General features: G+C 42.9%; 1 protein-coding gene across 1 annotated transcript in view; it reads right to left on the bottom strand.

Annotated features, from left to right (window-relative positions):
- The window catches only part of NFXL1 (nuclear transcription factor, X-box binding like 1), a 129,931-nt gene that overhangs the window by 56,766 nt on the left and 46,809 nt on the right, over positions 1-26,356 (bottom strand). Inside the window, exon 12 of the mRNA XM_077279812.1 lies at positions 20,440-20,530. Coding sequence (XP_077135927.1) covers positions 20,440-20,530 — 91 coding nt within the window. The remainder of the gene's footprint in view (positions 1-20,439; positions 20,531-26,356) is intronic.

The following is a 26,356-nucleotide window of genomic DNA, read 5'->3' as shown; positions in this document are numbered from 1 at the left end:
AGTAAACTACGTGATACATCACTGGAATCGGGGTCTCTGTCCTACATCATGCTGCTCTCAGGTGTGATAGCAAACACCTGGTGACAGATTCCCTTTAAAAGCATCATCAATGGTAAAAACCATGCTCAAAAACTGCCATATTTCTGTCACTTACCGTCATGGCCAAAAGTGTTGGCACCCTTGAAATTGTTGAAGAAAATTATGTATTTCTCCCAGAAAATGATTGCAATTACACATGTTTGTTATACCCCTGTTTATTTCCTTTGTGTGCATTGGTTCCAACACAAAAAAAAGAAAAACAAAACAGGAAATTGAACATAATTTCACGCAAAACCTCAAAAATGGGTTGGACAAAATTGTTGGTACCTTTCCAAAATAGTGTGTAAACAACTTAATTTCAAGCGTGTGATGCTTGTTCAAACTCACCTGTGGCAAGTAACAGGTGTGAGCAATATAAAACACACATGAAACCAGATAAAAAGTTGACTCAATCTTTGCATTATGTGTCTGTGTGTGCCATACCAAGCATGGGGAATAGAAAGAGAAGACAACTGTCTGAGAACTTGAGAACCAAAATTGTTGAAAAATATCAACAATCTTCAGAGATCGTGATGTTCTTTTGTCCACAGTGCGCAACATAAATCAAGCAGTTTACAACCCATGGCATTGTAGCTAATATCCCCGGACGTGGACAGCAGAGAAAAATTGATGAAAGGTTGTAACGCTGGATGGTGGATAAGCAGCCACAATCTAGTTCCAAATAAATTCAAGCTGTTCTGAGGCTCAGGGTGCATGAAAGTCGGTGCAAACTGTCCGTCGACATTTGAATGAAATGAAAAACTATGGCAAGGAAACCCAGGAGGACACCACTGCTGAAACAGAGACCTAAAAAAGATAGACTGCAGTTTGCCAAAATGTACGTGAGTAAGCCAAAATTCTTATGGAAAAGAGTCTTGTGGACAGATAAGACAAAGAAAGAGCTTTTTTTTTTTTTTTTTTAAATTCGTTTATTTTCAAACACAAATAAAGTATAGCATACATATTTGTCCTTGTCATTAGTCTGCATGGTTACATTTACAAAGGATAATAAGGACAGCACATACATATGCCAATTATTTCACAGAGGAAAAACATATGTGTACAATTATAAAACAGTCAAACACAAAGTTATAAACATAAAACTCTTAAACTATAACCAAACCAAGCCTCTGAAACTATTAAGCCGCCATTTAACAATAGTAAACAATATTTCCCTCCCTCCGTTGCGCAGTGCTTGTAGAACAAGAGTCAAATAAACCATGTCCTTGTCTATTAGTCATGTCATAAGGTGAGATGAGAGGTGTTCCATCTATCCCAGATTTTGTTGAACTTACCCGGGCAACCCGTTTTGATAAAGAGTGCGCTCATATGGGACAACTGTATTCACCAACTCGATACAGGATCTAATGGAGGGGGGTGTACTCCCCATCCACCGCAGAGCCAACAACTTCCGTGCCAAAAATAAAGTTTCACGTAGAAAGATCCCCGCATAATGGTCCCAAGCCTCCTCGTCCCATACTCCAAACAGACACACCAAAGGCTCCATAGGAACCGGGATTGACAGTACAGAAGTCAACAGTGACGTCACCTCCCTCCAATATCGAAGAACAATGGGACACTGCCATATCAGATGTACAAAGTCAGTGTCTGGTGAGTGGCAATGCAAACAGTCTGATGTCGAGTATCGACCCATCCGAAAGAGTCTCAGTGGGGTCAGATACGACTGGTGGATTATATACAGCTGGGTCATCCTGTTATTAACTGACGGAGAGACTTTGAGGGAGGGGGGGGGGGGAGGCTAAAATATCCTCCCATTCCTCATTCTGCATATTAGTGATGAGCCCTTCCCATTTGCCCCTCACCGAGTCCATAACAGAATTTGCTCCCACCGATAGCAAATATGTGTACAAAGATGAGACAAGGCCCTGAGGTCCCTGTGACTTAAGAATACCTATCAGGGGCAAAGATGAAATGTTACGGTTTGTTCCCACATTCCTGACAAATGACTGAATGGCAGATCTGAGTTGTAGGTATCGGAAAAATTGAGATCTTGGAAGATCATATTTAACTTGTAGCTGTTCAAAGGATCTAAAGACCCCCTGATCATATAAATCACCCATTGACAGGACTCCGTGGGAAACCCAAAAGCTTGCAGACGGGTGGCTCACTAGTGCAGGGAAATAATCATTATCCCATAGAGGCATCTCAGCCACAATGTCCCCAAATCCAATGACCTTTTTAATTTTCTTCCAAGTGGATCGCGCCAATCGTATCATGGGCAGCAATCGGGGGGCATTTACTTCTTCTGATTCTAGAAGGCCCAGTGGACATTTAGTGCCAGCAGAACTAACTAGGTGGCTTTCAGAATTAGGGAGCTAATTATGAGGCATCCATTTACAAAGTGCTTTGGTCTGCCCCGCCAAATAGTATAAAAAAAAATCTGGTAATGCCGCTCCTCCCCCCTGCTTAGGTCTTTGCAAAGTCGTCAATTTAAGTTTGGGTCTACTTTTCCCCCACACGAATGAGGTAACATAAGAATTTAAGTTAGTGAAAAAGAATTTTGGTACGGTTACTGCGCTATGCTGAAGACAATAGTTGAATTTAGGGAGCAAAATCATTTTTATGAGATTAATACGGCCTGTTACAGACAGTGGAAGTTTACTCCAGGGCGTGAATTTCAATTTGGCATATTCTAGCAGGGGGAGGACATTGAGTTGCAGATCCAATCCGCTACATCGGGACATATAAATACCCAAATATTTAAATTCAGACACTACAGGTAACGGGGAAAGAGCGTTAAGTTTAGATATTGGGGATTGGGACAGAGGCAATAGGGCAGACTTATCCCAATTAATATATAGGCCTGAGAACCCACTAAATTTGTCTATGGTATCTATTACCTTTGGCAACGTTTTTTCTACCTCATCCATGAATACTATCATGTCATCAGCATATAGACCAATGATATCGGTACGATCCGCTATTTTGATACCATCAATATCGGGGGCAGAGCGTAGACGTATAGCTAATGCCTCTATCGCTAGAGCAAACAAGGCTGGGGAGAGGGGACACCCCTGACGGGTTCCCCTATGCAGTGAAATTGACTCAGATATGGAGCCGTTTACGATTATGCGGGCTTTAGGTTTCACGTATAATACACCAACCCAATGTAGAAATTTTTCCCCAAAGCCATACCTCTGCAGACAAGCAGACAAGAAGGGCCACTCGAGAGAGTCGAACGCCTTAGCCGCGTCCAGCGACGCCAGCGCCCAACTATTATCCGGTAGTAAAGAGCTATACTGAATCACTGACTGAACCCGTCTAATGTTTATAGATGTACTCTTACCAGGCATAAAGCCTGTTTGGTCTGGATGTATAATATCTAATATGATGGAGTTCAGCCTGGTCGCCAGTATCTTAGTAAAGATCTTATAGTCCACATTTACCAGCGATATGGGACAATAGGAACCTCACTCCAAAGGATCTTTCCCCTCCTTCTTGAGTACAATGATATGTGCCTCATAAAAAGTATCAGGTAGACATCCACCCTCCCAAATCTCTTTAAATACCTTCAGTAAAAGCGGGGCCAGTATTTCCCGGTATCTCCTATATAACTATCGGGAAGCCATCCGGTCCAGGGGCCTTCCCAGAAGCCATATCTGTTATAGCTTGCTCCACTTCCTCCAGAGTAAACTCAGCGTCCATAAAGGCCTGCTGGGTGGGGCTCAGCGTGGGGAATGCTATATCGGATAAATAACTTAGACAATCAGAAACGTTAAAACTACTCTTAGACTCATACAATCCTTTATAGTAATTATAAAAACATTGAAGAATTTCCTCAGTAGTGGAATTTAATGAATCATCTGGTGAGCGAATTTGTATTATCATATTGGATGCGTTGTGTTGACACACCAAATAGGCCAAAAATTTTCCCGCCTGATTCCCCATTTCAAAATACGATTGTCGCGTGAAAAAGAGTTTACGCTTAGATTTAGTGTCCAAGTGTTGGGTATATAGTCTTTGTAGAGTCAGCCACTCAATCCTATTATTATTAGTCTGATCGGCCGTATATGCGGCCTCAGCCTTTCTCAGTCGTTGTTCAACCTCATCGTCCTCCTTTGACGTTTTCATTTTGATATAAGAGATTGTAGAAGATAGACAGCCTCTTAAATATGCCTTAAGTGCATCCCAAAATAAATTAATATTTTGAAGGTCTGAATGGGATTGGATGTAACAATTCAACTGATCAACCGTCCTATCATCTGAATTTAATAGTTTGAGCCAGAAGGGATTTAACTTCCATATTCTACCATTATTCATCTTCCCAAACACGAGTTTAAGTATAATTGGGCTGTGGTCCGAGATTCCCCTATTACCATGTTCCACATTATCCACCCACTGCACTAAGTTGCTGGATCCAAAAATATAGTCTATACGTGAGAGAGAGCGTTTAGTGGATGAGTGACAGGTATATCCCCTCTCCTCCTGATGACGCACCCTCCACAGGTCCACCCAGCCGCTATTTTCTATGAACAGTGCCAGCTGAGTCGGGGTCGAAGAAGGGGGGAAGGGCAGGGGACCCCCAGGAGATCCATCTCCCAATCTCACTCTATCGAGATCACTGTCCATAATTAGATTGAGGTCACCCATACAAATAACATGTGCGTCTGGGTAATTTAACACAAAGCTCATTGCCATCTTAAGTATAGAGGTACTGGCCGGAGGAGGGTTGTAAATACACAATATGACATATTCGCGGGAATCAATTAATGCAAAAACAAAACGTCCCTCCAGGTCCCGTCGAGTTGTCCGGGCCTCCCATCTGACATCTCTATGTACTAACAATGACACCCCTCTCGAGTAGCTAGTGTGAAATGCGTGAGCATGCCATTGTACCCAAGGCTTCTGTACATATTTGGCCGTGTCTCTGGTCAGATGTGTCTCCACCAGGCCCACAATATGGGGGAGGTACCGCCTTATCTGAGAAAACACCTTAATTTTCTTTCGGGGTGATTTAATACCCCGTATGTTCCATGTCATACATATTAGCTCAGACCCCATATCCACTCATTAAAGACATGATATGCATCGACAATAATAATAAGAGTCCACATACTACGCATAGAAGGTTATAACAGTTTCGAAGGCGGCTTTTACCTAGATACCTACTGAGGCTAGTTAAATTTAACAAAGAAAAGAAAAAAAAACAACTTAACAAGAACTGAATAATCCAGGAGCTTAATTCAACGCTCCCATCCTCAAGTAAACCTGGGGATACCCCCGCTGATTCCAGCGTCCGGTATTATTGGTGTACTAAACGCTCTTTGGGAGAGCTCCAATTCAACAGTTGAATAGTTGTAGATCAGCTTAGAATCTATCAGGGATCTGCTCCATTAGACTTCCCACGAGAGCGCAGCCAGTCCGCCGCCTCTGACGGGTCAGTGAAGAATAGGGAGGAACCATTGCTGACAACCCGCAGACGCGCCGGGTATATCATGGAATAAATAATGTTCTTATCCCTAAGTTGTCTCTTGACATCTATGAATCTTGCCCGCTGCTTCTGAAGCTCAGCGGAGAAGTCTGGAAATATTGAGATTGTAGCACCGTCGAGCTTGATGGGACTCTTTTGTCGTGCCAACCGCAGGATAGCATCTCTGTCTTTGCAATTGAGGATACGTGCCAGAAAAGGTCTGGGTGGAGCTCCAGGAGTATGAGGTTTGGTGGGTACTCTATGGGCTCTTTCCACTGAGAACATTGGGGAGAACGTGTCTCCCAACGAGGACTTAAGCCAGTCCTCCAAGAATTTTTCAGGCTGCTGGCCTTCCACGTGTTCCGGCAGACCTATGATGCGGATGTTATTGCGACGCATTCTGTTTTCTAAATCATCAGCCTTTTGCTTCCAGGCATTCGTGGAACCAGCAACTTTTGCCAATTTTGCCTCCATAGGTTTAATGGTGTCTTCTACCTGAGACACCCTTGCCTCCACTTCCGTCATACGTCCCTTCATAGCTTGCATGTCTTGTCTTAGACGTCCCACCTCAGTGTGCACATCCTCTATCTGCTCAGAAAGGGACGTTCTAGTCAGGGATATAGCCTGCATTAATTGTGCAGATGCCTGCGCAAGAGTCAGTTCATCTTGTTCAACCTCATCAGTACTATCAGAAGGACGGTTTTTCCCCCGCTGGGCTTGTGAGGAGCTATTCCTAAGGGATCTTGCATTATCTTGGGCATCACTCCTAGCAAACTCTTTAAGTTTGTCAGCTGCAGATGTACTCTTTATGCGCTGCATGATTGACCAGTAAGTGACGCAGCAGGGCAGTCCAAATCAGAATCACAACAATGTCTAGAAGCCACACCAGAGTTATTGTATATAGTATGCGATGCTGCTGTGAGCCTCTATGACCAGGAGGCGTGCTGATGTATTGTCAGGAGATGTACGTTGGAAATGAACGGCAGTCCCTGCAATAGGGAAAGTTCCAAGTAGTGGCAAAAACGGTTAAGAGGGGGCTGGAGGTCTCCAATTAGAAGTACAGCCGACTGGATTATTATTTATGGGGAGAACGTGGGGCTCAATCTTTCAGAGCTCACACCACGTTGTCCCTGGGTCTATGAGAACCAGATATGGGCTGCTCAGCCGCGCTGCAGTAATGAGAAGCTGCGCTGCCCCCTCTGCTCCAGAGGCACGCGCCTCAGTAATGGCCGCCGCACACAGCCGCCCCCGTCACCAGTACAGCCTCCTCTTCTCTCCCGTCGGAGCAGGGTCCTGCAGCTCTCACCTGCAGGCGTCCGCTGCCCTCTGAAAGCCGAGGAGGATCTCCAGCTGCCGTTATCTGCAGCGCTGTGCCCTGTGTCACAGGATCTCCCGCCGGAAAGATGGCCGCCGCCACATGCAGGGCTCACCGCGCCGCCGGTCTCTCTCCCTCACCAACGCTCTCCAGCCGTCACTTCAGCCCTCACCAGGGGCCAGCAGCCTCTGTGCTTCCAGGAGTCTCAGTAACGGCGAGGTATGTGCCAATTTAGGGGTCCAACGGACTAAATGGTAGCAGGATACTGAGGAGCTCTCCCAGAACACGTCTTCCTTCACTTACTCCATAGCCACGCCCCAAGAAAGAGCTTTTTGATAAAGCACATCATTCCACTGTTTACCAAAAACAAAATGAGGCATACAAAGAAAAAGAACACAGTACCTACAGTCAAATATGGTGGAGGCTCAAGATGTCTTAGGGTTCTTTTGCTGCCTCTGACACTGGGTGCCTTGACTGTGTGAAAGTGCATGTAGAAAAGCCGCGGAGACACCATCACGTGTTTCTCAACGCAAGCAATGAATAGCCAGGTCTTTCACCGGGAAGGAACAACCACGGGAAGGGCAGCATCCAAGAGAGGAAAACCACCTATGCCAAAACATGGTATCCGTATTTGCCCCTCATCAGTGTGGAGTAGGAAACTGGCTATTAGGAGCAGTGCCTAGTAAAAAGTCTATAAACACAAGGGTGAATGACCTCGGGGAGATCAAAACATCCAACACCGCGGAGACACCATCACGTGTTTCTCAACGCAGTGATTCTGGATCACTGCGTTGAGAAACACGTGATGGTGTCTCCGCGGTGTTGGATGTTTTGATCTCCCCGAGGTCATTCACCCTTATGTTTATTGACTGTGTGAAAGGCATCATGAAATCTGAAGACTACCAAAGGATTTTGGGTCGCGATGTAGTGTCCAATGTGAGAATTCTGGGTTTCCTTCCTAGGTCACGGGTCTTCCAGCAGGACAATGACCCCAAACATACTTCAATAAGCACCCAGAAATGGATGGAACAAAGGTCCAGAAGCAAGTTCAGATCTAAATCCCATTGAACATCTTTGGAGAGATCTCACAATTGTTGTTGGGAGAATGCGCCTTCAAATATGAGTCATCTGGAGCAGTTTGCAAAAGACGAGTGGTCTGAAAATCCATTTGAGAGGTGTAAGAAGCTTGTTGATGGTTATAAGAAATTATTGATTGCAGTTATTTATTCCAAAGGGTGTGCAATAAAATATTAAGTTGAGGGGGTCAACAATTTTGTCCAACCTACACTGCGTGCAGAATTATTAGGCAAGTTGTTTTTTGGATCACATGATACTTTTTATACATGTTGTCCTACTCCAAGCTGTTGAGGCTTGAGAGCCAACTACCAATTAAGTAAATCATGTGATGTGCATCTCTGTAATGAGGAGGGGTGTTGTCTAATGACATCAAAACCCTATATAAGGTGTGCGTAATTATTAGGCAACTTCCTTCCCTTTGGCAAAATGGGTCAGAAGAGAGATTTGACGGGCTCTGAAAAGTCCAAAATTGTGAGATGTCTTGCAGAGGGATGCAGCAGTCTTGAAATTGCCAAACATTTGAAGCGTGATCACCGAACAATCTGGCGTTTCATGGCAAATAGCCAACAGGGTCGCAAGAAGCATGTTGCGTTAAAAAGGCGCAAAATAACTGCCCATGAATTGAGGAAAATCAAGCATGAAGCTGCCAAGATGCCATTTGCCACCAGTGTTGCCATATTTCAGAGCTGCAGCGTTACTGGACTAACAAAAAGCACAAAGTGTGTGATACTCAGGGACATGGCCAAGGTAAGGAAGGCTGAAAAATGACCACCTTTGAACAAGAAACATAAGATAAAACGTCAAGACTGGGCCAAGAAATATCTTAAGACTGACTTTTCAAAGGTTTTATGGACTGATGAAATGTGAGTGACTCTTTGATGGGCCAGATGGATGGGCCAGAGGCTGGATCAGTAAAGGGCAGAGAGCTCCACTCCGACTCAGACGCCAGCAAGGTGGAGGTGGGGTACTGGTATGGGCTGGTATCAAAGATGAACTTGTGGGACCTTTTCTGGTTGAGGATGGAGTGAAGCTCAACTGCCAGACCTACTGCCAGTTTCTGGAAGACAACTTCTTCAAGCAGTGGTACAGGAAGAAGTCGATATCGTTCAAGAATAACATGATTTCCATGCAGGACAATGCTCCATCACATACCTCCAACTACTCCACAGCGTGGCTGGCCAGTAAAGGTCTCAAAGAAGAAAACATAATGACATGGCCCCCTTGTTCACCTGAACTGAACCCCATAGAGAACCTGTGGTCCCTCATAAAATGTGAGATCTACAGGGAGGGAAAACAGTCCACCTCTCGGAACAGTGTCTGGGAGGCTGTGGTGGCTGCTGCACGCAATGTTGATCGCAAACAGCAACTGACAGAATCTATGGATGGAAGGCTGTTGAGTGTCATCATAAAGAAAGGTGTCTATATTGGTCACTCATTTTTTTGGGTTTTGTTTTTGCATGTCAGAAATGTTTATTTCTAAATTTTGTGCAGTTATATTAGTTTACCTGGTGAAAATAAACAAGTGAGATGAGATTATATTTGGATTTTATTAAGTTGCCTAATAATTCTGCACAGTAATAGTTACCTGCACAAACAGATATCCTACTAAGATAGCCAAATCTAAAAAACCCCACTCCAACTTCCAAAAATGTTAAGCTTTGATATTTCTGAGTCTTTTGGGTTGATTGAGAATATAGTTGTTGATCAATAATAAAAATAATCCTCTAAAATACAACTTGCCTAACAATTCTGCACACAGTGTACGGTATGTTTGGGGGAGAAATAATTCATTTTCTGAAACAATTTCAAGGGTACAAACAATTTTGGACATGGCTGTATGTATACATCTATCTCCATATTTATCCATACACATAAATACACTAGCTATTGAACCCATTCTATGGTTGGGTGGCGAGCATTTTTATTGGTACATTTATACAGTGTCTTCAATAAAGTGGCACCGTAGTGCAGTATGTGCACACACCGACCCCAGCGCCACACTGCGCAGTCAACATAAGAGTGCGCACACGCTGGCCATATGGATAATGGAGACAGCAGACGCGTGCCCACTGGTACGTTGATGTTGTAGTACAATTCTTCAATAAACTGGTGCCGGAGTCAGTGCGTGCACATCCCGCAATATGCGGCACCATTTTGTTGAACACACTGTCTGGGAATTTGCATAGAGTGTCGCTGACTCCAACGCCACACTCCACTATACACGATAGATAGATAGATAGATAGATAGATAGATAGATAGATAGATAGATAGATAGAGATATATATATATATATATAGCACCATTTTATTGAAGACACTGTATACGCAAACATATACAGTGGACAACACCTTTAAGTCAATTTGAAGAGAAGTTTTCAAGGTTCTTCTATCTGACATAATTCATCATTTTACTCTGCACATAAGTCTATTGCAGCTGTCCTATTGAATTTATTACCGAGAAGTGCAGATCGCATTGCATAATTATGGAGCATCATGCTAAATCTGCCATTTTCTCTCTTTCCTTCATCAAGTCATTTCATAGGTCCTAATCAGATTAGCAGAAATGTCAGTTACTGAACTCTAAAGGAAATCTATTCTGAACAGACCACAGGGGCCGAGACACTTTCATGTGGTTCGTTATCTTTGTGACCTTTGAAAAAAAGGGATCCCATTATTAGTTGTTTTCAAATAATTTTTATTATTAAACATTATACAGAGAAATGTCAAATACATGAAGAAATATACATTTTATAAAGGTAAGGGAAATGGTGGGATAAGGGAGGGTAGGAGGGGAGGGAGAGGGAAGGGTAAAGGGAAGTAAACCAAGGAAAAAACTGGAGAACTTTAATTCCAATATTATTTTCCAAGATGGGATAAGAAGTAAAACCATAACTTCCATTATAAGTAAATACAATCTCAGACATCGCCAACAGGGAATGTAGAAAACCCAAGAACCCACTTAGAAGTTGGTATAACAAATTAGCAATAGAGGAGATACCTAAAAAAAGAAAATCAAATGACCCAATAACAACAGATAAGTCAAAAGACAATCTATGTTTGAGGAAACATAGCATTCCACCTGTCCCATTTTAAACCGTACTTGGATAAGTTTCCGTTTACGACTGCAAATCTGCGTTCCAATGAATTATGGAGATAGAGCCTGTCGACAATGTCAGAGAGTCCCGGCACCATTTTATTCTTCCAATAGAGGGCAATCAGATTTTTTGTAACTAAAAATATGTGTACAATCACATATCTTAGGGAAGGGTGTATACAGTCCAGGTCAATAGAGAGCAAGGCAGATTGAGGGGTGAGAGAAAATTTTTTATTGAGGATTTTATTAATGTAGATGGATATCTGTGTCCAGAGGGGTTTAATTTTTGGACAGCTCCAAAATAAGTGCAGCAAACTACCTGGAAACCCACATTCTCTCCAACAGAGAGGGGAATGTGCGTTATTAAAGTGAGACAACCTTACCGGAGTCAGATACCATCTAGTCAATAACTTGAAGAAGGATTCATGGAGTGTAAGTGATATATTAGATGTGTAGGTATTGATTATAGCCCTTTCCCAATGCTCTTTACTGATAGGCATTCTCAGATCCTTTTCCCAGCGGTTGAAATAGGAATGTTTAGTAAAAGAAGTATCGTTGTTAAAATAATTGTAAAGATACTTAGTACTCCAAAACAACTTATGGTCAATATTATTCAGGAGTAAGGTTGCTATTTCTGCTTTGGAATATGGCCCCTTTATGAATTTATTAATTTGTTCTTTTAGCATAATATATGCCATGAAATCCGAAGACGGAAGATTGAATTTTGTTTTTAATTTTTCAAAGGTAGTAAAGTTACCGTCATATAAGTCTTTGACTTTCTTGATACCCAGTCCTGGCCAGTTCGCTGGTAACTGGGAATCATAGAGGTCTGTAAGAAGTTTGAGTGGAAAGTTGTATAAATTTTCTGATTTATTGGAGCCTCTCTTGGGTCTTGCCAATTTAATCCAAGCGGCAGAAATAGCTTCTATAATGGGGTGTGAAGAGCTAGGGGGTTTGGATTTAAATATTCTATCATATATACAGTATTTTAGGGGGCGGTAGTTGTTATAAGAGGTTTCCAAATCTACCCAAGCCGGCTTTGAAGAGTGATTAAACCAAGTGTGGCTTTGCTTTATGAGATTGCTAAGGTAGTAGGCCCGAATGTTCGGTAGTCCCAAGCCACCTCTGGATTTATTTTTATATAGAATATTTTTAGCCACCCTCGCTCTTTTGTTACCCCATATGAATGAATTAATCGACTCTTGGATTTTGTTTAAGAGGGCAGTAGGGATTGATAGTGGAAGTGATCTAAACAGGTAAAAGATTTTGGGGAGGACAATTGTCTTGGCTGCAAGAACTTTACCAGTCCATGTCAGCTCAGACTTAGTCCAAATGAGAAAATCTTGTGAGATAGTTTTTAATATTTTCCTAATGTTACTTTTAACGGTGAAAGAGAAGTTTTTAGCGAAAGATATACCAAGATATGAGATTTCAGTCTCTTCCCAGGTGAAGCCCGTTTTTGTTCTTAAGAGATCCTCAGATTGCTTGTCCAAGTTAAATTGAAGTAGCTTGGATTTTTTATTGTTAATTTTAAAGTAGGAAACCCTAGAGAAAAATTTCAGAGTTTCCAACACATTTGTAACTGAAATAACTGGGTCCGAAAGGGAAAGTAGCAGGTCATCTGCGAAGAGACTAATTTTGTGTTGACGATGAGTAGTGCTGATACCCTTGATTAAATCATTGTTCCTGATTTGGATCGCCAAAGGTTCGATAGCCAGCGCGAATAGAAGGGGTGACAATGGGCACCCCTGCCTGGTACCATTACTTATTGAAAAGGTTTTAGACATATGGTTGTTGATATAGATTCGCGCGTTAGGAAAAGAATATAGAGCAAATATGGATGTGATTAATCCATCCCCAAAGCCAAAACGGGTCAAGACAGCTTTGAGATATTTCCAATTGACTCGATCGAATGCTTTTTCAGCGTCTAGTGTAATTATTAAAGAAGGGATTTTAGATATGTTTATTTTATTGATAATATTAATAAGCCTTCTGGTCCCATCTGAAGTTTGTCTTCCCATGATGAAACCCAATTGATCATTGTGGATCAGCTTGGGAAGGACAATCTTCAATCTCTCAGCAAGAATTTTTGAGTAAATTTTAAGGTCACAATTAATAAGAGAGATGGGCCTATAATTTTGGACCTTGTCTAAATCGTTTTGGCTCTTGGGGATCATGACTATAGTTGCCTCTAACATTTCCTTTGGAAAGGAGCCGTTAACAGATGCTCTGTTAAAGATCTTTTCCAGATGCGGGGACAGGGCATCTGAGAAAATTTTGTAATATTCACCAACAAAACCATCAGGTCCAGGGGCTTTTTGTGACTTTAAATTTTGAATTATATTTTTTATTTCATCAGTATGGAAAGGTGCGGATAGGAAATCCAGATCTACCGGGTCTATTTTAGGAAGGTGCATGTCCTTCAAAAATTCTTCAATAGCTGCTTTATCTGGTTGGGGAGTACTGGAATCTAATTTGAGGTTATAAAGGTTATGATAAAATTCTGCAAAGGTATCAGCAATTTCTTTTGGGTGATATTTAAATTCTCCTTGTGGATTTTGAATTTTTGTTACTCTATTTTTAATTCTCTCTCTTTTAAGCTTATTCATCATGAATTTTGTCGGCTTATTTAAAGAGGAGTACACTTTGAATTTAGATGTTTTAATTAATGAATCAAAATCCGATTGGATAGTCGCTTGCAGTTTTTGCCTGAGTTTAAGGATATCAGTATGGATATCCGAAGATGGCGAGGGAAGGCTATTTTGGGCTTCTTCTTTAATTTTAATTTGTAATTGTAGGTTTTTTATGTTCTCTCTCCTCCTTCTGTTACATATGGAAGAGATCTGTATGAGTTTACCTCTCAGAACAGCCTTGTGGGCATTCCAGAGTGTGAAGGGGTCAATTCCCTCAGTGTCATTGTCGACAAAGTAATTCCTAATGGTTTCCTCTAATTCTGTTTTGAATTCGGGGATATTAAGATGACTAGCGTTGCATTTCCATGTGTGAGAATTTTGGAACGGCGGGAAAAGGCTAATTTCCGTCAACACTGGGGAATGATCAGAAAATGATTTATCTAGGATGGCTACTTTTTTGAATTTAGGCAGGGAAAAAATGTCCGTTAAGACCAGGTCAATCCTCGCAGAAGTCTTATGGACAGAGGAGTAGTGTGAGTACTCCCGGGAAGAGGAGTTGAGGCATCGAAAAGCGTCATATAACTCATTATTCCTCATCCAGTCATTTATGGAAGGCGCCAGATGGCGAGTGGCTGAGGAGGAATCAATGCGCCCATCCGGGACAATGTTGAAATCCCCCATTAGGAGCAGAACCCCTTTTTGGTGTGCCTTAATTCTTTTTAAAAGTTTATTGAGGAAGATTTTCTGTCTAGTGTTTGGGGCATAAATGTTGACAATAGTATGTGGATGATTGTTTATCAGACAGACCAAGATATGGAACCTGCCTTGCGGGTCTTTGATTTCTTCTGTTAGCTGGAAAGGAACTGAGTCCCTAACTATGGTGATTACTCCGGCTCTCTTTTTTTGTTGTAAAGAAGAGAAGATATGTGGATAGATTTTGTGTGAGAATGGAGGATGTTTACCTTCAATGATTTTGACCTCTTGGAGGCATATGATATCTGCCTTGCTCTGCTTGATCTCTTTCCACACCGCAAATCTCTTCCAAGGGCTGTTTAAACCTCTGACATTGTACGACAGGCTCTGTAGGGACATTAGACACTAACTGACCTCTCCTCTATAAGAAGCAATGTGAAAAGAACAAGTTTATTACATACAGTTGAAACAACAAAATTATGAACTCTTAAACAGTAAGGAGTGAGAACCCACTAAAGTTCTCTTGAAGGATCTCACTCACAGTGAGATCTCTTCTAATATGGGGGAAAGTTCGTGTAAAAAGAGACTCCCAATTTCCCCATGGTGTATATTAGAGAGCTTCGGAGTGACGCGTATCAAAGATTGCATTCTAGCTGTGAGACTTCTCAGAAATGAAGTTGAGGAAGTCAAGGCCTTCCTCCGGACTGATCAAATGGATTATCCTCCCTCCGTGCGGAACCAATAATTTGGTAGGAAAGCCCCATTTATATTGAATTCCCTTATCTCTCATTTTAGCGGTGATCTCTCTGAAGGATCTACGTACTTCAATTGTGTGTTTCGAGAGGTCCGCGTAAATTTTTATGTGAGCGTACGGCTCGGGGAAGGAACCTTTTTCTCTTAGAAAGTTCTGGACCTTTTCTTTTGTTTCGAAAAAGTGGATCCTCAGAATGGTGTCTCTAGGTTTATCACGGGAGACATTAGAAGGACGTGGGAGTCTATGAATTCTGTCTATAGAAAGATCCAAATCTGTTAGGTTTGGTACAGCTGACTTAAAAAGTGATTTGGTATACTCAGATAAGCCTGCTTGTGGAATATCCTCAGGGATGCCACGAATTTTAATATTGTTCCTTCTGCTCCTATCCTCAAGATCAGCCAATTTAAAATGAAGATTTGTGAGTTCTCTTTTCATGTCTGAATTTTCTTTCTCAAGAGTTTCTGTTCTAATTTCTAAGTCCTTCACCTTTTTTTCACTTATTTCCAGTCTTTTTGTTATGCGCTCACATACCACCGAAAACGAACTTTGGAATTTCTCTAGACCACCTTCCAATTTCCTATCGATGAGATCAGAGATTTTTTGAAGAAAACTCTCGTCAGAATCCAATTTCCCCTCATCCAGCAGTTGTTTTGAGTCAATCTTTCTCCGAGTGGCGGGGCTCTCATTAGGGGAAGAGTCTCTAAAGAAATCAGATTCATCAGAACCAGAACCATCAGTAGAGACTCTGTTTGATGTGGACCTTTTATTAGATTTGGAGGTGTCCATACCTTCTGAGAAGGCAGTATTCAGGTCAACGAAAGTTTGTTTTTTGTTCTCTTTGGTGTTTTGAGAACTATTAGTGTTGGTTTTAGTTGAAAGAGAGGTCAGGGTTTTTTGCGGGTTTGGTTTCGGAATGCCACTGAAAGTAATCCCAAGTGTTTTGTGTTTATCAGATGAGGGAGAAAATGGTTTGGCAGGTGATCTGGGAGATCTAGGATGGTCGCGTTTGTAACGATTTGAAATATCCTCTGTGGAGTGAGAAAAAGAGTTACGTGAAGATTGTTTATTTTCAGTAAATTTCTTTGTGTCCTTTTTTTGATCCATTTTAGATGGCTAAGTTATAAATAGGAGTAGTGGTAATTTATGTAATAACAATAGTGACTGTTTCTTTAAATATTGAAACTGAATGAAGCTGTAGACTATATGATCCCAGTTGTTGTTAAAATATAATAATACTGCCACCAGGTGGTGCTATGGCATTAGGTCTTCCAAGGCAGTGAGCTGATGTAAGCTCAAAATAATTCCACAGCACTTGCTCCTGTCTCTTTGTAGAGAGTTTATATATACATATATATATATATATATACATATACATATATATATATATATATATATATATATATATAGTATAGCACACTGAATCACAGCGTTTGAAATGCTCTCAGCCACTTTATGATAATAAAAATAGAAATATGATTCCACAACTCTGGCTCCCGCTTATAAATATCTTATATAGGTCTCCACAGCAATAGCTCCATGTCTGGGAAGCTCTGTATATTCCACAGCAGTATGTCTCTGTCACTATAATAATACAACAAGTTCCACAGCGTTGCTCCCTGTCTCCTGTAAGCCGACCTGATAGTTCCACAACAGCGCTCCCTATTCAGGAATTCAGAGCGTCCGCTCTGCACGTTATTCTGCTCGTCTATCTAGGGGAGCTTCCAGCACAGGGTTTACCTCAGCCTGCAGGCGTGTTTCTCCGGTCTTTAGTGCCGCTGTGCTACGGGGAGGGAGGGAAGGATTCGGCTCCTAAGCTTCTCCCTTCTTCTGTGCTAGCCCCAGTGAGCAGGGGAAACTAGCACCGCAGACGATGAGCTGCATAAACCAGTCACTTGGTGAGGAGAAACGTGGCCAAGATGGCGGCTCCAGGCTCCCTCAGGCAGGCAGAGAGGAACAGGACAAAACTTCCTCTGCTTTGCAGCTAGAAGCTTGCTCTTAGTCTTGTTTTAAAGCCTATGTAATAAAGGTAGTTTAGAAGCATTAATATAGATGGTTTGACTCTAATATAAAGCTTTTTGGTCGCTTTGGATGGGGTTTTTGAGAGAGCTCCAAGCCTCTGCGTCCTCACATGGCAGAAGCTAGGCCACACCCCCCCTCCCATTATTAGTTGTATCACATTTGAGATGTAAATAAAAGCGCTGGTCACAATAAGCCTCACAGAGGTTCTTCTAACCTTCAGATGCTGCAGATCACACTGCCAGGCATTCCACCAGTGACAGCCCCATAAAAAAGGGCAGAATGTTAATTTAACTTCAAAGAAACGAGAGAATCAATGTTGCTTTTAAGATTAGAACCATAACATTTTTGGCTTTTGCATAAATTCTTGATTTGCCTTGTTATGGCTGCTGCTGCAGTACAGGGTGGTGTTAGGACAGCTCCGACGTGTTAACAAGCTGATACAGAAGAGGGGAGGAAGATTAGAAAACAGAGTCCAACTCCAAGCCGCTACTAATAAATACTGTTAGAGAAACCACATCAAATACTAATGGGGATCTCCCGATGCCTGACCTCAACGCACAAAAGGAACAGGCTAGATTTAAAGGGAACGTGTCACCCCCAAAATCGATGGTGAGGTAAGCCCACAGTCATCAGGTGCTTATCTACAGCTTTCTGTAATGCTGTAGATAAGCCCCCGATGTTACCTAAAAGAGGAGAAAAAGAGGTTAGATTATACTCACCCAGGGGGGGTCTGATCCGATGGGTGTCTCAGGTCCGGTCCGGAGCCTCCCATCTTCATTCCATTACGTCCTCTTCTGGTCTTCACGCCGCGGCTGCGGCACAGGCGTACTTTGTCTGCCCTGTTGTGGGCAGAGCAAAGTACTGCAGTGTGCAGGCGCCGGGTCTCTTTGACCTGTCCCGGCGCCTGCGCACTGCAGTACTTTGCTCTGCCCACAACAGGGCAGACAAAGTACGCCTGGGCCGCAGCCGCGGCGTGAAGACCAAAAGAGGACGTCATGGAATGAAGATGGGAGGCTCCGGACCGGACCGGAGACACCCATCGGACCCGGACCGCAGCGGGACCGCCCCTGGGTGAGTATAATCTAACCTCTTTTTCTCCTCTTTTAGGTAACATCGGGGGCTTATCTACAGCATTACAGAATGCTGAAGATAAGGCCCTGATGACGGTGGGTTTAGCTCAGCGTCAATTTTGGGGGTGACAGGTTCCCTTTAATATTGGTCTTCGCATGCACAACAATAATTACTAACCACATTAATAAACATAGCCCAGAGAGGACTTCTGTGCCCTTTAGGAGATCCAGAACGCTTGATTTCTCAATAAGAGTTCAGATTTTTCCACTTACGTTTTCTCTAAAGCTGCCCAGATCTCAGATGTACCAAGTTTTTGGTGGATTTGCCTTGTTGTGTGCCTTTGGAGTAAACATAAATCAGACACTGTTTTGTTGTATCCAGGGCTATGGAGTCGGTGTTGGAGTCCATTCTGGTGGAGTCGGTATAAAATGGACTGACTCCTTAAATATATAATACATTGGGTATTCCCATGTTTGCGTGTTTGGTTTCCTCCGGTTTCCACCCACATTCCAAAGACATACTGATAGGGAATTTAGATTGTGAGCCCCATCGGGGACAGCGATGATAATGTGTGCAACCTGTAAAGCGCTGCGGAATATGTTAGCGCTATATAAAAATAAAGATTATTATTGGGTACAGTAGTACAATGCAGTACGTGCTGTATATGTTTTCATAAAAATTTGGGAAAGTTATGAAATGTCGTCTAAATGTGTTCTACTCGTATTCCTGATCTGAGGATCTCAGCTTTTTATGAATCTGAGCTGCACTGTATGTACATGCTCAGTAGGGGGCAGTGCTGTGGGGTCAGATTTGGGGAAATTGAGGAGTCCTAGCTTTGGCTTAGATGACCCCAAATCCCTGGTTGTATCTGATCCCTTAATCTTCCTCAAACAACGGGGTCAGATACTCATCTGCCATCCAAATAGTAAATCCAGTAGTACAGGAAACTATTCCCAACAGATTTTAGCTGCAAATCCTTTGTGAATCTGCATGTGTTACTGCACGGCCATCATGGATTTCCCTCGTGAAAGAGGAGAAACCATGGTAAAAATAAAAATTAACAACAGAAGTTTACATGCGGCAGACTTGCAGGGGTTCTCCAGGACTTTTTTTTTTACTGATGACCTACCTTAGAGTAGGTCACCAATATCTGATGGGCGGGGTGCCAAACCCATCACCCCTGCTGATTAGCTGTTTCTGGGGCCAGTGGGAGCTGCATGTGCTCAGTTGCGGAGATGTAGGTGTTAGGTTTGGATTTGAGCTCTTGCTGCTCTGCTGAATTTTTTAATTAATGATTTAATTAAAAGTTAATTTTCAATAGTATCCTTTAGGCTGGATGTTTGAACAGCACAGTTCCATCAACTACATAGGGGCTGTAGCTAGTTACTTCACATTCGCACCCTATTCATTCAAATAGGGGCAGACATGCAGTATTCGGCCACGTCATCTACAGTGTTCATGGAGCTGTGCAGCTCTGCATCTAAGCACCGAGAACAGCTGTTCGGCAAGGTGCTATGTGTCACACCCCCGCGGATCAGATATTGATGACCTAGCCTAAGGATGGGCCATCAATGTTAAAAATTCTGGACAACCACTTTACAAATCCTCATTGTATGTCAATTTTGGGATTTGCAGTATATGGATGAGATTTGTGGTGTCAAGTTCACTTACCTGGCAATGTAAAACAGATTTTACCTATGCAAATCTGGAAATAAACTCCACAGCAATTCTGTTTTGCCTGAACCTACCCTAATAGCTTCCTTACAAAATAAAGTTGAACAAACTCGACTGAGTCGAGGCAAGTATGCATTTGGGGGACTCAGGAAGGCTCAATGGAACGATAGCTAACTAAAGTGTGTCGGCATGTTTTAACAGTGTTCTCCAAATATCCTGTGTGATATCACAAGCTTAACTAACACAAAGTAGATAAAAACACAGACACCAGTGACAAAACACAGCCAATTTATTAGAGGTTCCCACATACTAACAGCCAATTTATGAGAGGTTCCCACATACTAACTCAATGGGATCCAAGTGGTTGAACCTCGCTGATCTAATATGTATCACCTATGCCGTGCATATGACGTGAAAAACCAAACCAATAGAACAAGCATTATAAAATCTTTTTAGTTGTAATATTACTTGGACATGTCGTATGTATTGTTCATCAGGAGCATAGCACATCTAAAGAATGCTTGCATTTCTCCAACGTTTGCAGTATTGGAAAAGAGGTTTAATGTAAACATAATGTTATACCAAACGGTTTTATCTTACCTCTGTGGCAGACGGAGGGGCATTTGTGATTACGACACCCGAGGGTACGTCCACATTGCTGGTCGCAGCCGAGGCAGTTTCCGATGCAACACTAGACAAAAATAAACCAAAATACAAGAGAAATCTATGAAGAGCGAGACAAACAACTGCTGACACTTCATGTGATACCTTTGATATTCACACTTTTAAAAACAAAATGTAAATCGGAGTAAAAATAAACAAATAAAATTAAAAAAAAAATAAAATCACCCCCAATACACATACTTTTTCTGAAAGCAGACATATGGGCAATAGTCTGACCCAAGCAGAACAAGATGTGAAGGAAGTAGGATGATCAGAAGTCATACGTGCCATTAATACATTTGCTCTATGTCGCCTCTTAGTCACAAGAACTAAATACATTAAGATATCCACAATCAAAAAATGTTGTTAAACATCAGTTATGGAGTCAGCAACCGTCCAGATTGAATGCAGACGTGACAACATATGCAACTGCTCCTCTACTCATCCCTGTAGTAGAGCCTCACCTCCTAAAGCGACAATCAGGGTGCACAGATTGGCAGAAGGGGGTGATAACATGAAGAACGTTTCTGTGCCCACCCTCCTCTTGGTAAACTGGAGGCTGTACAGATGGAGAGGTGATGGTAAAAAGGTGTGAACCTTCTTCCGGATGTTGCCTACCCTTCCCTTAGGCCATGTTCACATCTACATTAGATAATTGTGACGATCCCTCATAAAGGCCTCTTCATTGGGTTGCCCATGTGGTCTTTAGACCAATTTCGAGTTGCCATTGCGTCCAAAAGAAAAGCAGGACTTCTCTCTGACAAGTATCAACCTTCATTCCAGCCTCCATTGCCATCTAGCTCTGCCATGATAGCTTTGAGAGCAGTGGCGTGAGGTTACAGAACACCTGTAGCTGGATGCCTGGCTCATAGCCAATGTTGTGAGAACTCCTTCAGATTGTACGTGTAGACTCTGTTTAACGTTTTAGATTTGGTATGTGACATCAAATTTCACGTGCAGTACAGAACAGAACAATCATGGAACAAGTGGTACAGTAGTTTCTCCAAGGGGTCTCAAAAAACATTTTTCAACATGAAAACAATAGGACTTTTCTCCCATTGAACACAGCTGGGACATCATCGGTTGGCAATTGCAAAAGAAGCCGCCAGCAGCGGATCTTGATGATGATTTGCCCAAATGCATTCAGGGAAGCAGAACATTCCTCAGAAAACCATTAATAACCTTACTGATAACATGCAAAGGTGTGTCAGTGTATGTATTTCTGTACATGGAGCTCATAAGGTATTTGCACACGTTAAGTATTTTCAGCAGAAACTTCTGCTCCAAAAACGCATCTCTTGGCAAGAAAATTGCTGCTAAAATACACGTTTTTGTTGTGTTTTTTTAATGCATATTTTTTCCCCATTCATTTGATTGGGTGGAAAACACTGCAAAAAAGCCTAAAGAATTGACATCCTGCAGATTTAAAACAGCTTCAAATCTGCAAGGAAGAAATAAGCAGCGTGTGAAGGAGATTTCAGGAAACTCAACTTGGCTGGGGCTGTAAACTGTAGCATTATGGACAGAAATTTCGGCTGCAAACACTAACTGTGTGCACATACCCATACTCTATACCAGGGGTCCCCAATCTCCCAACCTGTAGCTCGGGAGCCACATGTGGCTCGCTGTCACATGAATTGTGGCTCGCGGCTGTCTGCCAGCTTGGTGCATTAGCTCCAGGTCTAGCAAACAGGTATGAAGAGCACATCTGAAAATGGTGAATTTTGTGAGCAGCCCTGCACGGAAGAGCAGATCTGCATGCACATACACTGGTCTTATGGGTATAGAGATAATTTAAGTATGGTTCGCTGGAGACAGGATGATAAACCTGTCAGAGGAGGTTTTTGAAGCTGAATGTGACAGTGCCTTGGGAGAGCTTTATAGAATACTGAATTGGGGGTATTGTGGGAACCCCTGCATCTTAATATACTTCTTTGGGGTGATTTTAGTGGAAAAGCTTTGGTTAACATTATGTCAGTAATGGTGGCTTTGGTTGCCACTATTGGGGGTGGGAACTGAATGTGGCTCGCGACCCTCTCTCAGAGTTGAATGTGGCTCTCAAGGTCAGAAACGTCGGGGAACTCTGCTCTATACTGAATAAATTAGGATATTTTGAAAATTTTGTTCCATTTTTTTCATCACTTTCATATTTTTAAAATGTCTATCCATTCTGTGATGTCCACGATTCCACAACTTTGCTTTTTTGGTGTGACAATTTCAGTGTTGAGGAGGGTAAAGGCCCCGTCTCACATAGCGAGATCGCTAGCGAGATCGCTGCTGAGTCACAAGTTTTGTGACGCAACAGCGACCTCAGTAGCGATCTCGCTATGTGTGACAAGTACCAGCGATCAGGCCCCTGCTGCGAGATCGCTGGTCGTGTCGGAATGGCCTGGACCTTTTTTTTGTCGTTGAGGTCCCGCTGACATCGCTGAATCGGTGTGTGTGACACCGATCCAGCGATGTCTTCACTGGTAACCAGGGTAAACATCGGGTTACTAAGCGCAGGGCCGCGCTTAGTAACCCGATGTTTACCCTGGTTACCAGCGTAAATGTAAAAAAAAAAAAAAACAGTACATACTCACCATCTGATGTCCGTCAGGTCCCTTGCCGTCTGCTTCCTGCTCTGACTGAGTGCCGCCGTACAGTGAGAGCACAGCAGTGACGTCACCGCTGCGCTCTGCTCTCACTGTACGGCGGCACTCAGAGCAGGAAGCAGACGGCAAGGGACCTGACGGACATCAGATGGTGAGTATGTACTGTTTGTTTTTTTGGGTAACCAGGGTAAACATCGGGTTACTAAGCGCGGCCCTGCGCTTAGTAACCCGATGTTTACCCTGGTTACCCGGGTGCTGCAGGGGGACTTCGGCATCGTTGAAGACAGTTTCAACGATGCCGAAGTCGTTCCCCTTATCGTTGGTCGCTGGAGAGAGCTGTCTGTGTGACAGCTCCCCAGCGACCACGTCGTATCGCTGCTCGTGATCGTTGGTAAATCGCTATGTGAGACAGGGCCTTAAAAAAGGGCACAAGGTTTCCTTAAGATCGATCTCAGAGTGATAATGTATGTTCAGTATTTATCTACTGATCTACAAAAGAAAAAAAAAAGATAAAAACATTGTATAGACTTTAAAATGGGTACGTTATTGATCGACCATTTCTAGAACATAAAAGAATATTAAACTAAAAGTTGTATTTTCCTGATATTTTTGCCACTTTTTATGGTGCATGGGAATGTCATAATGCTAAGCTATCCTTAAAAGTTGGTTGTGAGTTCTGATAGCAAAATAAAGGAATTAAGGGAATATTTGGATGATTCTACTTGAGGAATCTCACTTTTGCTCCAACGAAGAAGAATAAGAAGCCATAAACTTGAAAAGATTTTCTCATCTTAAATGTCTTTGTTCATGCTGTAATCTTATAGTGCATATTTATACTGATAATACCACACGTGATTTAACCCATCACAGCCAAATGTTGGTACCATAGAAATGACCACCAATGGTGACAGAAGTAAAAAGGGCAATGGTGAGGGTCCTTCAATGGCCGGTGAGGATCACTGGGGTCCTGGCAGTTACAGCTCCAATGGGTGGTAAGCATAATGGCATATTTAAACGCATATTTTAATCGTGTAAGACCATCTGTTTCTTTTTTATTTAGGCCTCCGATGAGCGGAGGAAGATTACAACCTGTTATACAGGGTGGAGCGCGGTAATTTGCTTTTTTGCACTGCATGCTGTGGCGGCACTGTCGGTCGAAGAGAGGGGAGAGTGGGTGTGGCTTACAGTGGCTGATGGGAGATTTGTATTCCTCCGCCTTTCAGTTGCCATCATGCAGTGGACACGTGAGGAGAGGTCATTTTGTGTTGAAGCATATTTTTCAAATGCCCACTCGATCATTGCAGTGCAGCGTGCTTTTCGTTTACAATTCGCTGTTCCTCCACGCAGACGTGTTCCTGGACGGCAATCAATTGTAAATTGGGTGAATGCATTCAGAACAGCAGGGAATGTGTCATGTGTACGAAGGGGACCTGAGAGAAGGATTACAACACCACAAAACATCGAGAGAGTTAGAGCAGCAGTACTGCAATCTCCGAAACGCTCTGCTCGGAAGCAATCATTTGCTCTTGGCATTTCAAGACGTTCTCTCCACCGGATTCTTCATGATGAACTGAATTTTCACCCGTATAAAATGTGCGTGGTCCAACAATTGTCAGCACGGGACTATTTGACACGGCGGACCTCTTGTGAAGACATGTTAGCAACGATACCCCGTGACGCAATTGTGTTTTTTTCTGATGAGGCACATTTTCACCTCAGTGGGTGTGTAAACAAACAAAATATGCGTTACTGGAGTGAAACAAACCCCAGAGAAGTTCACGAGAGACCTCTGCATTCGGACCGCGTCACTGTGTGGTGCGCCATATCACGAGTAGGCATCATTGGTCTTTACTTTTTTCAGGATAACGGTCGTGCCATAACTGTGAACTCCGAACGGTACTTGTCTATGATACAGGATTATTTTCAGCCGGCTCTTGAGGCAATGGAACTAGAGGATACATGGTTCCAACAGCATGGTGCCACTGCACACACAGCGAGGGTTACCATGAATTGTTTGAGGCAAATGTTTCCTGGACGGCTTATCTCTTTGAGGGGAGATGTGAACTGGCCAGCACGCTCACCAGATTTAGCCCCATGCGATTTTTTCCTTTGGGGTTACCTGAAGTCTAAGGTGTATATCAACCGTCCCAACACCTTGGAAGACCTAAGGAACAATATTGAAGCTGAAATTGGCAGAATACCAGTGGACATGCTTGTTAGAGTTCATGAAAACTTCAGAAAACGTATGCAGCAGTGTGTGGATAGCGAAGGTCGACATTTGCCAGATACACTATTTAAAACCATGTAATTTAAAAATTCCATTACTGTTCAGTACAATTAAAATATAAAATAAATTTTTCTAATGATCATAATTTTTTTATTTCATTCCCAAATCAGCAAATTACCGCGCTCCACCCTGTACTTGGCAATAATTAGCCTCTTCATTCCTGAGCGATATTTTGGTTAGTGCTTTTATTTTTCTTCCTTCTCTTCTTCCCAGAGCCATAACTTTAAAAAAAAAAAAAAAAAAAAAAATTCATCAAATTAGGAGCAAGAAGGTTTGTATTTTGAGGGCCAAGTTTTAATTTTACCACATAATCTACTGAAAAAATCCCCTAAAAGAGACAAATAATAACCTTACTGTCTCTGCTTTCACGAAGATCCACTTACCACCTCCAGGACCCATAAATACCGATTGGGGATTCTCCGCCTCTGGCTTTTTCCCCGACGCCGTACTGGATCCCTTACTGCGTTGGGACCTCTGGCGTTCGTTGCTGGTGTCCTGGCGCTGCTGTCGCCTTTTTTGCTGCTGCTGCTGCTGTGGCGCTGCTATAGGTGGAGATGATTCTGGCAAGGGAGATGCCGGGTCGCTCATATTGCTGCTGGTCTGCGGTTACTGCTTTGACAACACTCTGATGTAGTTGCAAGTAGCTTTTTTTGAGGCTTCTGCTGATATGTTGCGGAGCCGCTAGGAGGAAGTAACTTTCCTCATTTAAAGCCTTCGCGCCGTTTTTTTTTTTTTTTTTTTTTTTTTACATCCGCGCCTGCGCAGTAGCGCCCGGCTGATGGCGAGGAGCGCCGAACGCCGGCGCCTGCGCAGTAGCTATAGGAACTCCGGCCCGCCCAGGCATACCGCTGATGGCCGAACGTCGGCGCCTGCGCAGTAGCGCTCGGCTGATGGCGAGGAGCGCCGAACGCCGGCGCCTGCGCAGTCGGGCTTAAGCGGCGCCTGCGCAGAAGCCGAATGAGCGCCTCGCCGG

The sequence above is a fragment of the Ranitomeya variabilis genome, chromosome 1 (genome assembly GCF_051348905.1).
Source record: "Ranitomeya variabilis isolate aRanVar5 chromosome 1, aRanVar5.hap1, whole genome shotgun sequence".
In the NCBI taxonomy this organism is placed as follows: Eukaryota; Metazoa; Chordata; class Amphibia; order Anura; family Dendrobatidae; genus Ranitomeya; species Ranitomeya variabilis.
This window is presented reverse-complemented; position numbering and strand designations above follow the sequence as displayed.